This window comes from Thermobia domestica, chromosome 5, assembly GCF_964235325.1.
Source record: "Thermobia domestica chromosome 5, izTheDome1.hap1.1, whole genome shotgun sequence".
NCBI lineage: Eukaryota > Metazoa > Arthropoda > Insecta > Zygentoma > Lepismatidae > Thermobia > Thermobia domestica.
Window position 1 is genome coordinate 97,328,806 of NC_137458.1, and position 16,744 is coordinate 97,345,549.

The 16,744-nt window shown below is 38.8% G+C and overlaps 1 protein-coding gene across 1 annotated transcript in view; it reads right to left on the bottom strand.

Moving 5' to 3' along the window:
- LOC145686026 (cilia- and flagella-associated protein 70-like) overlaps nucleotides 1-16,744 on the bottom strand; it is a 142,445-nt gene that overhangs the window by 111,517 nt on the left and 14,184 nt on the right. The window contains exons 3-4 of the mRNA XM_081758876.1: nucleotides 16,462-16,645; nucleotides 4,244-4,357 (exon numbers count right to left, since the gene is read on the bottom strand). Of these exons, the coding sequence (XP_081615002.1) occupies nucleotides 4,244-4,357; nucleotides 16,462-16,645 (298 nt within the window). The remainder of the gene's footprint in view (nucleotides 1-4,243; nucleotides 4,358-16,461; nucleotides 16,646-16,744) is intronic.

The following is a 16,744-nucleotide window of genomic DNA, read 5'->3' on the forward strand; positions in this document are numbered from 1 at the left end:
ATCTTTAACAATATACTGTTTCAACAATGAAGAAAATTATAAATAAAAAATCGGCACGGTTTGTTGCGTTCGATAGGTTATGAAGTTTCTTTTCTAAAAATTTGAAGTCTGTAGGTTGAAATTTGTAAGAGAAATTGTGAATTTTCGTAAAAGGTAAAGAATACACCAGATAGATACGAAGACTGTAGTGAAATCTATCGGCAAAACTTGCCCCTTTAAACCAACCTTAAGATACTTTTACCAAATATTTATTTCATTGTTATATAAAATAGAATTACCACATCTTACTCACACAATATACCAGTAACTTGAAATTCAATCAGGAAAACTGTTTCTATAGGGCGAAGTAAAGTCACCAAAGGTGATAGATAAGAGAGAAAGAAGTAACAACCATACCACTAGTAAAAAAAAAAAAAGAAAAAAACCGGGCATATTTGGATAATTTACCATTGCACTTGTTTATACTAATTTAAGGATGCTGAAAAAATGGAAAAACAGTCATTCACAGAGTCAGAAGAAAAATGACATCGAAGTTCAAGTCTTTGAAGTACCGCTTATGGCAATAGTAAGCATACCATGCATTGGGTGCTTAGGAAAGTGATCTTAACTCTGGGTTATAAATATTGCAAGTTTGAGTTAATTTTTCTATTGATTCCATGGACAGATAGGTTCGAAAATAGTCCCACTGGAGTTGGAATCCTGAAGTTAGTATAATAAGTTCAATTAGAAAAGTATTCAAGAGTGGCATGATCATTAGTTCTTTCATTGATAAAATGGAACAACTAACTGTAATAATGATTTTAAAATGGAACAAGAAGTGGAACCTCATCCTTATTGAGGAAGTTACCCACTTTATTGGAAACTAGCTGAAATACAATTCTTCGCACGGAGAAGATAGGATTTATGGATTATATCATATCTTACCTAATGTAAATAAAATAAAGAGTTTGTGAGTTCGTCTGTCTGTCTGTCTGTTGTACGGTCTGGAGACCAGACGAGTCGACCGAGAGTTACCATATTTTGGTCAGGGGTACCTTGGCCCAGGCCCCAGATCAAGACGAAGCTCTTTTTTTCAAATTTCGAACCAGGGGGTCTCAGGGGAAACGTTTACCGGAACCGGCTTGGGAACCAGACAAATTGACCGAGAGTTACCAAATTTTAGTTACGAATACCTTGGTACAGGCTCCAGACCAGAGTTAAACGTTTTTGTCAAAATTCGAACCAGGGGGTCTCAGGGGGAGTTTACCAGGACATGTAAAGGTAGTAGAAAATGACCGATATTAGTGCTGAATTCATAGTTTTCGCGGTCGCTGAAATCAATGGTAAAACTCTGATCGAATTAACTTTAAAATTCATGATATTCGGCTCGGGCCGAGGGTACATATAAAAGTAATCCAAAATGACCGATATTAGTGTCAAATTTATAGTTTTCGCGGTCGCTGAAATCAATGGTGACACTTCCATTAGCGTTGTCTTCCAAATACAGCCCCCGTGCGAAGCATGGGTATATTCAACTAGTATTTAAATAATTAATACTTTTCTGACCACACTATATACTTATTTATTAAAATTAAAATAAGTCGTAACAGTTTCAATAGCTTTACGTTATCTTCATCAGACGTCAAGTGTCAGAAATATCTCCATAACATTAAATTAAATGGTTGTATGTTTTTAATTGTTTCATTTTACAATATAATTTTTAATTTCTAATATATAACAATCGCGTACTGTCATAATATACTGTTTCATTTAAAATGTTTAGTGTAAGTGAAAATTATTATGATTGTGAAAAAACAGTTACAGTTTGAAATAAATGTAAACTAATTTTGTTTATTTACTATATGATTATTACAAATTATATCAGCACTGCTAACTAATATAAATTTTATACCTGATAAAATGTTCGTTTCTCATCTGATTAATTTTCGAAGAAGTTTTATACAATATTGATTAACACGCAAAGGAAAAAATTGTGTTACACAATTTTCTGATTTTTTTGCTAAAATTAAAAATGTATTGGAAAAGGAATACATGTCATAAGTAATTCTATTTATTTGAAATCTCGATAAGTACTGACTTATCATTTCCTGACAGATGTTACCAAATACTGTAAGCCAAACTTATCAATTTTCACAGAGAAGAGACGGATTAAAAAATACTAAGGTCTAGTTAGGTGTTCAGTTATTTCAGTAGTACTGAATCAGTTTCTGAGTCCACCATCACACTGGTATACAAATTTTGATCAAGGTCGTGCTTATGTTGGTTTTTCGTCAGTTTCTTAATGATTTGCACCCGCTGAACACGAGTATGGCAGTTATTTTCCCGTAATGTCAAAATTTGTGATAATATAAGCATATCAGATTTTATTAAAACAGTAACATATTATACAATTGTATCTTATGAGAACATTGAACTACAAGCACAACACAAACATTATAGTAGTGCTTCTGTTGATTTTTCATTGGTTTCTTAATGATTTGCATCCGCTGAGCACGAGTATGGCAGTTATTTTCCCATAATGTCAAAATTTGTGATGATATAAGCATATCAGATGTTATTAAAACAGTAACATATTATACAATTGTATCTTATGAGAACATTGAACTACAAGCATAACACAAACATTGTAGTCGTGCTTCTGTTGATTTTTCATTGGTTTCTTAATGATTTGCATCCGCTGAACGCGAGTGTGACAGTTATTTTCCCGTAATGTCAAAATTTGTAATGATATAAGCATATTAGATTTTACTCAAACAGTAATATATTATACAATTGTGTCTTATAGGAACATTGAATTACAAACATAACACACATTTTGGACATCAACTTTCTGGGTAACAAAAATCTACATAACAATACATAAATACTAAAATATATGAATATTACATTTCTTATAAAAATTATATACAAAAGTACTTGAGATTGGACGAAAGTGTTCATCAAGCACTGGAATTCCGTAGTCAAAAGTGAAATTACTGGTTCTTTTTCTTTTGTGGGAAACGTTCACTTCGTCATGGACTAACCCCCAAATGTAATCACCCATCATTGCACAGTCCCACCTTTCTTGGTATCTGCTTTCCATTATCACAATGTCCTTATGAAAACGTTCCCCTGCTCTTCGCTAACATCTCCTTAATTCTCCCTAAAGAAATCCAAGTGTGAATGAAGCATATGTAATTTTAAAGACATTCTACATCCCAATGCTCGATATTGATCAATGAGTGTCTTAACTTGGTGTTCAAACGCTTCACTTCGGTTATGCACAAGAAATCCCGTCACCAATTTATGAAAGGCCTCCCAAGCGTTTCTTTCCAACTCCGTCATTTTTTGTTTAAGTGGAGCACTATTAAGCATGACATGAATCTGAGGCCCTGTGAAAATGCCAGCCAGAACTTTTGCCTCTGATAAAGCTGGAAACATTTGTATGATACATTGTAGGGCAGGTGAATTGCGATCCAGAGCTTTCACAATTTGTTTTGCCAATCCCAGCTTAATATGTAGTGTTGGCATGAGAATCTTCTCCCTGGGCACTAATGCTTCATTTATCACATTATGTGTTCCTGGAATAAGCTCCGTTCTTTCAGGCCACACGGTTTGATCATAATGCTGGTTAGTTGTCCGACTGTTCCACAGATATAGAAAGCAGGAATATTTAGTATAACCACTTTGCAACCCAAGAAGAAAACCAATAATTTTGAAATCCCCACACACGTCCCATTGATGTTCCTTATATTTTGTTTTCTCCAACATCAGATTCACACTTGAATAACACTATTTAATCAATTTACAATTCTGCTATGTATCTTTAGAATCTATATTCTCTGTTTCGTACTCCGAACAATTATCTTTATTAACAAATGCGATACCACCTAGCAAGTATCGAAGTAAAAGGACGCAAATTACTCTGCATAAATCAGTATAGGAGAAAAATTAAACATGCTTATATCATTGAAAATATTAACACTACATAAAAATAAGTGCCAGATTCGTGTTCAGGGGGTCAAAATACATACAAATTCATCAAGAAATAATAATAAGCAAAATTTTGTATACCAGTGTTATGAGCGTATTTAAAAAATATATTAAATGATTAATGTATGATGAAATGGTTTAGTTTCGCTGTTTATTTTTCTTTCTGTACTGAGATAATTTCAAATGTATAAGTTGGGCATTATATTCTTAAGTAGCGGAGAGACTATAAAGGACGGGATATATAGGTCTATATTGAATATTAAAATCATACCCAACAACAATGGAAGAAGATCAACATTACATCTACCAAGAACATTCTCTTCTTTAGCAGCTTGAGCTTTCTTGTCTTTCTTCCCTTCCGGAGTCTTTGCTTCAATACAAGATACTGAAATTAGAAAAATGAAAAGAATATGTACACGATACGAAAATGTATTAACAAGAAAACAATAAAATGGTATTACTCTACATCAAGAGTGTAAAACTTCTAAGATAGCAGTCTCTTTCTATCCCCAAGAATGAAACCATGGAGCTTCCAATTTACTTTATTCTATAAAGGTAACCAAGAAAGTTCTATCGCTTTTTTTGTGGAGGTCTATGCTCCATTGGCCTTCACACCGTGAGTTGAATGCGAATGGAGTAAAGGCGAAGGTCAGTTGTTGGTATGGGTATAGTCAACATACTACCTGATTATGGCAGTTCAGTTACACCGTGAACTTGCATAAGTACAGAGTGAACATGAGACCTCCACAGAGCGTCGTAAGGGCGTGTATGCTGCACGATTTTAAACTGGGGTCAAACGCCACTGCAGAGAGGCGAAAGATATGCCAGGCCTTTGGTGAGAGTGTCGTGAACTACGCGGACAGTGCAGTGGTGTTTAACAAGTTTAAGGACGGCGACGAAACACTTGAAAATGCACTACGTGCCGGAAGACCAACGCATGTACAACATGGAGATCTTTACGCAGCAATTGAGGCGAACAGTACCCAGAGATGTGGGGAACTGGGACTACAATTCAGTGTGAGTGGAGAAACCATTTGGCAGCACCTTCATCAACTTGGGAAGAACTACAGCTTGGGTCGATGGTTCCCACATGATTTGACTCCGAGCCAGAAGGCAAAGCAAGCAGATACCTGTGTTTCTTCGCTGTCTCGCCTGAGGAAGGAGCCATTTCTGGACACTGTTGACATGTGATGAGAAGTGGGTTCTGTGCGAAGCTCCACGGCTTTGCCATCATTGGATAGCATCTTATGAAGCGGCTCTAAAACAGCCGAAACCAGCACTGCACCAGACGAAAGTCTTCTTGGGTGTTTGGTGGACTGCTCGTGGTATCGTGCATCTGGAACTGCTTCCAGCTGGTCAGAGCATCAGTGTAACTGTGTACTGTCAGCAGTTGAGCCGCGTTCAAGAAAAACTCAAAACTCTGGAGCCTGCACTTCTGAATCGCAAAGGGGTCCTCCTGTTACAGGACAACGCTAAGCCTCACGTGGCTAGGATGACGCGGAAGTACATGCTACGCCTTGGATGGGAAACACTATTGCATCCGCCATACTCCCCGAACATTGCACCATCCGATTATCACCTGTTCCATTGCTTGGACAATCACCTTAGAGGACGCCAGTTCAAATCCTTAGTACACGTGCAAAATGTACTTGATACCTCCTTCGCTTGACGACGCACCAAGCAAAAGCGCGATGGAATCCATGGCTTTCCAGAAAGTTGGCAGAAGGTCGTCGATGCTGATAAAGACTATTTTTGATCTTCCAGGTACGTCTTAGGTGACATATCGAAATTCGAAGGTGGTGGTAGGAAAAAGGACAGAAGTTTCTGGGTTACTTTTGTAAAAATCTATTGATTCTGTAATTATGATTTTATAAAATTTATGTAGATGTAGTCACGGCCAGGCTTTCTTTAGAGAATGTACTGGCATTAGATACAAATTACCAAACACATAATTTTATCGTAGACCCGCGTACGATTTTGCCGGAGTTCAAGTAATTGTCTCCGGGTGGAAGATATTCTTAAATCATAGTACGTCAGTTGAAGAGGTGATGGAAGTTAGAGAGAATAATATGAAACGAAACAGGTAGAAATACGTTTCAATATGTCTTCTTTGGACCAAATGGCTGTGGGCTACAGGGTGATAGAGCATAAGAAGCTTAAAGGAAAGCTGAACTCTAAAACGTATTAAAAAGGGACCTTAACAGGAATCAGGACGTCGAGCCCCAGGAGAGATTGTAGGTTCTCTCCAAGTCATAAAATGCATACCTGGCTCCGTTATAGATCCATACGTCAAAATAACAATTATAAGAATAGATACATTAATATGAAAATGTACTTTCATTTGAGAGTTACGCAATGGATGGTAAAAAGGTTCATTTGCGTAGTAGCAGAGGCAAAGATGGTAGAGACCTATATCTGCTTCGTCATTATTAACGTCATATCCTTCTCCCTAACTAGATGGAATAAAGCTAATAATACTCTCCAGCCTTCCGCACCTCTCAACACTGGCGAAGAAAGTGCATTTATTTTCCTTTCACTATTCTCAGTAATGGACGAAAGACGGTAAAAATGCGGGCGAAAATCAGCCATTGCTGGATTTGATCGTTTGCGCCGTTAACCTGAGACATCTCTGCTTTCATTCTGCAGCCTTATGGTGTTTTCTCAGATATGGGAGTAAGATAGCCTAGTCTTCGAAGATATGATAGTTCGTAGCAAAACACACGATAGTGAAGGCATAATCCATAAACACTTTCGAACTAGTCTGTGCAGCAAAACTAGAATCTTCAACGACGACCAGGACTTAGAACAATCAGAGATTACGTATTAAGACTGTAAGTGTATCATTTGACTTATGTTAGTAGTTCAGCACTTTCGGCGAACATAATCATAATTTAAGAGTTAGTTCGTTCAGCGCATTTGATCTGCAATTATGCGTTTACCTAGATTTCAAGTTCGTTTCTACCACAGTTTGAAATGGTGCTATACAGTATCGGATATTAGCCGCCTTGGTGTGTTATTGAATTACATATTTCTATACTATGGCTACACAACAGTGGCTGATAATGACTATACAATAATATAAAAATTAAATATCATGTGTTCTTGGTTTGGGATTTTAATAAAACTAATACTGTGAAACATGGTCGTCGGTCATGTCAAAAATCGAATCACGACTCCTCTTTGCAATCCAAGTTTAAGTCTGTGGTATTATGCTGTATAATTAAAGTATCGGATTACGACAGATATATGAGTAACAATTTTGCTGTACCATTGACTTATGTACGCACGAATTATGCTGCTACTCAAATAAACTAACTCATTCTCCCCTACAACTCTTAACGACCACAGTTCGAGCCCGAAACTTGGCAATTGCGGAGTTTTCTCACAAGTGAATTCTTCGAATCAATTTGTAAGTCTGTGGCCCCGCGTAGCGTAGTCGCTAACGCTCTCGCCTTTGGTGCGAGCGGTCCCGGGTTCGATTCGCGATGGGGGCACTCGGTCGAAAAAAGTGTCAAAGCTTTTTCAGGCCAGTCACCCTGAATGAGGTTTTCCTCATTCACACCAGGCAAATGCCGGGATGGTACCTAACTTATAGGTCCCAGGCGTTTCCTTCCTTCCCCAATCCCTTCTTCCTTCCTTTTCCCCGGATTGTGTGCTCGCCGAGGGACGACATCCCTCAAAACGTGAAGGGCTAAATGGCCTTAGAAGCCGAAAGCCCAGAAATCTAAATCCTAAATCCCCAATTTGTAAGCCTAGAGGAAAAAGGCAAGGACTGAGTGGAGGTTGTTGAGGTCTTCGAGCTAGAGGTTCGGAATTTCTGGCACTTATATCGGACCATATATAGTGAAGGGCTCTCGATGGAAACAGTTTGGCAGAAAGATTACAAACTTTTAATTCCAGAACTTTAAGATTCCAGAAAGCGACCAATTTACGGATAGTTTAAACCATGAAAATTCGCAGAATGTTTTACACATGTACCTCACGAAGAATTTTTTTGGATGTTATTGTATGAGTTTTTAAGTAAAGGATGATTTGTTTTCCTCTTTTCGTAGCTTGATGTGCTTATGAAGAATGCAAGGTAACGGATAGCCCTAAGTAAAAGTAACTCTTTCTTTCCTTTAGGCCTAAGAAGTACTCCTCTAGTAATGCTTCAATCATTTTTCTTTAAAGAAAATTAAAGTTCATCAGATTTTGATGTTTCACTGTAACACAAACTTTGATGAAGCTTACTTTGGTGAACAAAGAAATGAAATGAAATTTTTGAGTTTTACGTCCCACGGTTATGCCGGTAAGGCTAAAGGAGACGGTGATGACGAGTGATGAATGAAATGAAGAAAGTGGGAGGAAACGGGAGAACCCTGAGGAAACCCACGCACACGGTGTTTGTCCACCACAAAGTTCACTTGGCGGGGGCTGGGATCGAACCCGGGACCCCAAGCACCAGAGCTGAACGCTCTACCACTGAGCCACCGCGTCCACTTGGTGAACAAAGAGAATGTGGCAGAAAATCATATCTCAACTCATTGAATTTAGCTACTCCAACGACATCCGTATGGGGAACGAGTATCCTTGCGATGCAATGTAAGTTTCTGCTTTGATAAAGCTTTCTTATGATCTCTTTCTTGTATTTGGTTCAGGAGCTATTCAGCGATTTTTTTAAAGAGAAGCTATTCAGTGAGAAGGATACCTGTCGGAGGCAGAAAGACGGAAGCAAGATCTCTCCGATACAGTTTATACACAAGATCTTCTATGGACACAGGAAAACAGAATATTTCCATTGTTTTGATTGCAGTTTCATTTCGTAAGTGTAATAGTTTACCCATGCTTCAACGGTGGCTATGAAAGGAAGCATATAATACATTACATTTTCCTTTAAACAGGCTAAATGTTCTTTAGAAATCTTTATTTTGATTCGATTTTGGTCAAGTATCAATAGTTACGGCACTCTTCTTGCAAACTATTTTTTATACATGAAGAAAATTTACTAGTAAAACTTAGTATAGATCACAATGAAATATTAACATTTAACGAACTTATTTTTACATGCATCACATTTCTAACTAAAGTGATAAGCTAAAATTCGCATAATTAAATCACGTGCCATTACCAAGTAATCCACGCAAGAAGAAACAATTAACCACAATATCAATTCTCTACGTATAGATTGACAAGCTCGGCACAAAGAAAGCAGTGCAAATATACGATTTTTGAAAAGGAAAAATCGATACCTACTTTTAGAATAATGCTAATCCTATTGGCGCACATACATTTCTTCTGTCCACGTCCACGCTTTTCACAATAAGATTGCACAATTCTGTATAATGATTGAAAAGTATATATATATATATATATATATATATATATATATATATATATATATATATATATATATATATATATATATATATATATATATATATATATATAGTGCGTTCCATGAATAAGGCCCGTCCCCTGAAGAAACCAAGGCAGATAGAAACATGCTTCAAGGAACATAAAAGACAACATTATGCTGATAAGGAGAATACACCATGAGGGGGTCCAAGTGGGTTACGGGGGGTAACTCCAAAATTTTAAATAGCAATTCCCATCGTGTTTTACTTCGTTTGAAAGGTAATCACGTGTAGAAACAAGTTCTGGAAACTGCATGTTGGTAGCATGTCCCTAGCCAACATGGCGGCCATCCGTAACGTATGGTCGAAGTGCGTTCCACGCGTAGCACTAAGGCCCGTCTCGTGAAGAAACCAAGCCAGATAGAAACATGAAGCCTTTTGTAATCTTCAAGGGACATAAAAAATATTATGCCGATAAGGAGAATACCCCATGAGGGGTCCCAACCGATAACTCCAAAAGTTTAAATAGCAACCTCCATTGTGTGATACCTCGTTTGAAAGTTAGTTGCGTATAGAGATCAGTCCATATTCACTACCAACTCCAACGTAGAACTAGTTAGGAGCGAACGCACAATATGCATACCACACGTTTAGCACTGAAACAGTATTGTAAATACAAAACACGCAAATTGAACTGAAACGGACAGAAAAGACAGTGCCATAATATTAACGAAAAAATGAACCTTCCGTGGCTCGAGCCCCGAAATGCACGTGTGCTGAACGCACGCGTTACCACTGCGCTACTGTTGAACTGCTACTCTTGTGGACGAGGAGATGTAGTTCATGAGGACAAGTTGCCCGTGGTGGTGCTTTGGTGTTGGACACACGTACTTGGGCAAAGTGACTCTGCTTACTCGTGCATCAATATCAGATTTGGATTCCCAACCAACAGTGCGCTACATTACAAGCAGGAGCAGTAGGTCTGAAATCTGTACACGTATGTTTGTGCTGGCGCGTTTGACCCTCCTATATTGCAGACATAATGTGGTCTTTTGAACAGAGAATTGAAATTGTGTTACTCTTTGGTGCTACGAATCTTTCGTGCAGCGCAACAGCACAGTTGTTCAGTGAACAAAACATGCGCAACCCGATTAGTGTTTCTTCTGTACGCCATTTATTAGCTACTCAAAGTCTTTACGACAGGCAGTGTGACCAATGCCCCAAAGCCTCGAAACCCTAGTGTTGGTACAGAGGAGACACGGATACAAGTGCTGGCGGAGTTGACTGTGCATCATCAACAGTGCTTAACAACGCTGGCTCAAACGTGCGGTGTGTCACACACAACAACACACAGAATCTTAAAAAAAAACATATCTTCCAATCTATGCAAACTACGTATGTTCCAGGAGTTAAGTGAACATGTCCCCGATGTACGTATCAAATATTGGGAGCAGATGTGTAAAGTATTGACGCATGGGACCATTGTTCTGACAAACGTGTGTTTCAGTGATGATAGTACGTTTTACTTGAATGGCAAAGTCAGCAGGCATAACTGCCGATACTGGGGTAACACAAATCCTCATGTATTTCGTAAAGACAACACGCAACAGCCACAGCCGCTGAATGCCAGAACGATTACCTTCGGTAACCACATAATCGGGCCCCTCTTCATCGATGGAATGTGAAAATACCTGGCGATGCTGCAAGACTTGATTGTACCGTTGATTGCGGAGGCAGTGGGAGGGAGTCCGCAAGAATTTCGAGATTCCGCCTGTTTTTAAGCATGACGGCTGTCCTGCCCATTTTCATCGCCTTCTACGTAACTATTTAGACGGTGTGTTTCCACGACGATGGATTGATCGTCGCTGCACCATTGAATAGCCAGCACGTTCGCCAGATCTTGTTCCACCCGACTTTTTTGTCTGGGGCTATTTGAAGACTATGGTGTTTCGCACACAGCTCAACAGCATTGCGGAGTTGCGCCAATGCATATTTGATGTCGATCATTCCATACCGATAATGACTTTTACAGTGTTCGATAGGAGTTCGTCCAACATTTATATTACTGCTAGGAGGTGGGCGGTGCGCACTTCGAGATCTTCTGGATTAATGTGGTATTTCCCAAATGGCTCCATGTTTCTCTCTGCTTACAGTTTGCAATGTTCCTTCGATTGTAATTTACGGATGGCTAGGGACAAGAGCGACATGCAGTTCCCAGGGTCTACGTGATTATCTTTCAAACGAAATGAAAATAAAATGAAATCTTTGAGTTTTACGTCCCACACTTATACCGGCTAGGCTAAAGGAGACAGTGATGATGAGAAATGAATGAAATGGTGGAATGAAGAAAGTGGGAGGAAACGGGAGAACCCCGAGGAAACCCACGCACACGGTGTTTGTCCACCACAAAGTTCACTTGGCGGGAGGAGGGTTTGCACCCGGGACCCCATTTACCAGAGGTGAACGCTATACCACTGATCCACCACGGCCCCACTACCTTTCAAACGAAGTACCACACAATGGAGGTTGCTATTTAAAATTTTGGAGTTATCCCCCGAAACTCTTTGGACCCTCTTCATGGTGTATCCTCCTTATCAGCATCATGTTGTGTTTTATGTCCTTGGTTTCTTCAGGAGACGGACCTTAGTGTTATTCGTGTAACGCACTGTACACACACACACACACACACACACACACACACACACACACACACACACACACACACACACATACATACATACATACATATATATATCCAGTAGGGTGGGCCGAAAAAATCTAAAGTTGATGAATCGACTTCCAATAGTGCGGTAAACTTGCCTCATGACCTCAAAACAACGTCTGCGAGATTTCAACGAAATCGATTAATATCTTGAGGTTCCCCAGAGCTGCCAAAAATTTGAAAATTATTCAAAACAGGTTTTTTAAAAAAAATATTTCATAAAAGTTTTACATTAAACAACTTCCGACAGCAATTAAAATTCACTTTTAATAGTCTTGAGCAACAGTAAAAAATTTCAGATATATCAATGCATATCTTTAGGTTCCTCAGAACTGCCAAAAAATGACAAAATTTCACCAAAATCCTACTTATTTGAAAATCTTTATAATATTTTAATTATGCCTGTAAAACAAATTCTGATTTTTTTAAAGATAAATTGCCGATTGTTCAGTTGGCAACACTGTACGTAGTAACGAGTAAACTAGTTGGAACTGGTAATTGTTAGCGAGCGGTTGAGAAGAGTGTTGTACGTACAAATCAGAAACAAACAATACGTGGCGTTGAATGTGAGGTTAAAAGTTTTGTTTTTATTTTAGTATAGTTAGATATTAATTATTAAATCAACATTAAAATAAAACGTGTTTATCTGTTCCATTTTCTTTGAACGCAAGCCAAGGAATTGAGGTAAAATGTTTTTGTTATTTTACTCGTAGTACAGTAAGAAATTAAAGTTAACTTCGAAATGGCTTCCTGCAAACCAGTAGACAAGAACGAGGGGGTGACCTCTAGGCCAAAGTCAAGCAAAGTATTGCGGAGCGAAATGGAGTGTCCAATAATTGGACCGCCAAAGGATTTGATACGTTGCCAACTTTCAACTATCCTCGATGTACTGCGATGTTGCTTAGAAGAGAGGTCCAACATTATAAATGCTGCAGGCAATAAGAAGGACCCAAGTTTTTCTGCTATTGCCGAAACAGTTGCAGTAAAAATTGAGGAACTGTACGAGAAGTGTTCCATTCCATTTGTTAGTCACGACAGAGTTATCAAGATGATTAAAAGCTTCCACGTAAACTATCAGGCACTAAAGAAGAACTACAAACGTGATAATGAGAAACCGCAATATGCCGCTAAACTGGATGAATTCATCAGGGAAGCTGGGGCAAAACTTTTTGAAGTAGCTGCTTGCAAGTGCAAGGATTTCAAAACCTGCACTTGTGAAAAAATGAAAAAGGTTCCTTCACTTGAGCAACCCTTCCTTTTGGACCAGAGGACTGCGAGGAAAGGGAAGATTGGTTCCTTGGACAGGAACGAAACTAAAAGGATTCAGCGTAGAGAAGACATAAGGAACTGTGATTCCGTAAGGAAAGAGAGGACTCTCCGAATGGAGGCAACCGATCAGCCGGACTTCGAATGCGAAACTATGCACATGCAGAAAGACGATTCACATTCAGAGGAGATGCAGGCAATGGATCTGTCTGAGGCACTAACAGTAATCGAGCAAACTGACGACCAGCCCTGCTCTTCTGCCGGCACCGCTACAATTACCCGCACGAACAGTCCCACAATACAAAACATATCGTCATCGACATCACAAATGCGCTTTCATCTGGCGAAAACAGCTTTGGCTAGCGACAGGTTAGGCGTTTCGGACCGTGCCACGGCAGCTATTGCCACAAGTGTTCTGCAAGATCTAAAGCTCGTGAAACCAGGTGAAACAGTACTTGTAATCGATAAGAATAAGATTAGAAAAGAGAAGATGAAAGTGATAGGTTCGCTTCAAGCTGGAAACGACACCAAGGTGAATGGTCTTTACTTTGACGGGAGGAAAGACAAAACTATATACATTGAGTAAGAAGAGTCTAAGTCGTATCGGAGGAGCAAGACTGAAGAGCACATTTCTCTTATCGAGGAGCCAGGATCGAAGTATATCGGCCACGTTACACCCTCATCTGGCTCAGCTGATAGCATTTTCAGAAGCATAACTGTTTACACGGCAGATATTGGGGACGATCTGGAACACCTTATCGCTGTAGGTTGTGTTGGTACGGCTATCAACACAGGTTTGAAAGGTGGGATCATTTGCCGCCTGGAAGAAAAGCTTAACAGACCCCTTCAGTGGCTGATATGCCTTCTGCACCTAAACGAGCTTCCGTTGAGGCATTTGTTTGAGCACTTGGATGGTGAAACCAGAGATCCACGATCCTATGGGGGTGAGTTTGGTCAGCAAGTGGAGGAATGTAAGAGCCTGGGAGTAACGACCTTCGAAGCCATAGATTGCGAGCTACCTAACGTCAATGCGAAGACTTTAGCTCTGACCAAAAGTATCTGCTAGAAATTTCTCAAGCAGTGAAATCCGGAGTTCGCAGTGACGATTTGTCCAGGCGTTTTCCAGGGCAACTGTCACACTCCTGATGGCTTACGACAGCCAACCTCATTCTCCGTTTATACATAGCAACAGAGAATCCAACACCTCAGTTGAAGACACTGGAAGAGTTTGTCATGAAGTGCTACGTACCCGGATGGTTCACAATCAAGTGCAATTATTCAATCAAAGACAGAGCCCGTAATCTCTGGAACATCATTCAGACCAGTAGATATTTGCCAATGAACCTGAAGAACGTAGTGGATAAGGTCATCTTCCGAAACGCGTTCTTTGCTCATCCGGAAAACATTATCCTCTCCATGGTGACCGACAATAGGGCGCACAATCGAGAGTTGGGTCTCAGAAGAATTCTGAAAGCAAGGGAGCAAGAGGAGAGTGTCATCAGTGTTTGAAGTTCCTAAAATCAATTTTGATGGAACAGATTAGGTGGATATTATTGACTGGATGAACTGCAAATTTACCTCGCCTCCAGTCATACAGAATGTGGAGACAGACTTTATCAAGTCATTTAACAAAAATAAGGAAACAGTTATGGACTGGGAATTTTCAGCCTTTCCGTGCCACACGCAGGCCGTTGAGTGTTGTGTGAAGTTGGTCACAGAAGCGTCCCAAATGGTATGTGGCTCCCAGAGAAGGGACGAATTCATTCTGCAGCAATTCCCAGAAAAAACTGGCTAGTCAAGCGGCAATTCCGAAGTTTGATCACAAATCTGACTACGGTGCAAACTAAGAACTAATGAACAATGAACGTTAAGAACTGAATTGTCAAATAAGTGGATTTTGGTGATTTTTGTGGGCAGTTCTGAGGAACCTAAAGATATTCATTGACGTAGCTGAATTTTTGCTAAAGACTATTAAAAGTGAATTCATTATGCTCTCGGAAAGTGTTTAGTGTAAAACTTTTAAGAAATAAAATTAGTACCAAAAACAGTATTTTAAAAATGTGTCAAAAAATTGGGTTTTTGGTAAAATTTTGTCATTTTTTGGCAGTTCTGAGGAACCTAAAGATATTCATTGATATATCTGAAATTTTTTACTGTTGCTCAAGACTATTAGAAGTGAATTTTAATTGCTGTCGGAAGTTGTTTAATGTAAAACTTTTGAAATAAAATTTAAAAAAAAAATCTGTTTTGAATAATTTTCAAATTTTTGGCAGCTCTGAGGAACCTCAAGATATTAACTGATTTCGTTGAAATCTCGCAGACGTTGTTTTGAGGTCATGAGGCAAGTTTACCGCACTATCGGAAGTCGATTCATCAACTTTCGATTTTTTCGGCCCACCCTAATATACAGGGGAGAGAGAAAGAAAGAGAGAGAGAGAGAGAGAGAGAGAGAGAGAGAGAGAGGGAGAGAAGACACAACAACTTGTAGGCATCTGTGTGTGGGGAAGTTTTAGTGCCTACAAATTTCTGATCAGTCGATATGTATTGTATCTTTCCTTACTTTTCCATTAACTTACAAAAACAGATATACTGAAATTACAACATGAAAACATCCAATTATGAGAGGTTTACCATAGATTTTAAATAACTTAAATAGAGAACTTAAGTTATCTTCAAGTTTATAACATTACCTATGATACCGATACTGATGAAGCCAAATTTTCCAGGACTACTTATATTTAGTATCTGACAGTGCACTAGAAGAATTTACTTAAGGATTTAGCACAGTATAACCCCAAAATGTATCATTACACAAAATGTGTATCAGAGGGAACATTTTCCAGAGTATGTGAACTAGTTCATTTCACTTCAACTTCTTATCAAATCGTTCTGTGATAGTATTTAACATATTAACTACACTAATATGTTTCAATCATTTTTTGAGTTGAATTGAAATCTTAAAAATTAAGTATGGAATTTATTAGAATGTTTCCAATGTGGAAATGAATACAACACTATTTTTGGTTTGTATTTAAGTTCTTAGTCCATGTTCTTTAGAAAATAAAATGGCGATTACCATGGTAGCGAGCAAGGTACTTTAAACTATTTCATTTCGTGTGCTGAAAATTGTAGGAAGAATAGACAGAAATGAACTTTTAAGGTACTTACTTAGAATGGGATTTCCGGTAACTTCATCAATAGTAGTTGCCCTCTGAAGATCAACTCGTAGCGCAGCAACGTAATCAATTGTAGCTTTCATATCCTGACACGTTATTGGAGGTGATATTCCAACCAGCCTACCCAAAAATTCAACCTTCACTTGGATTTCAAAGGCCTGTGCTCCTTTCTCTTTCTGAAAACATGCAAACAATTCATCAATCAATAGCTGAGCATGGTTGTGTTAACAAAAGTCAGATGTGTTCATATTACAGATTGGACACAAAGTCGGCTT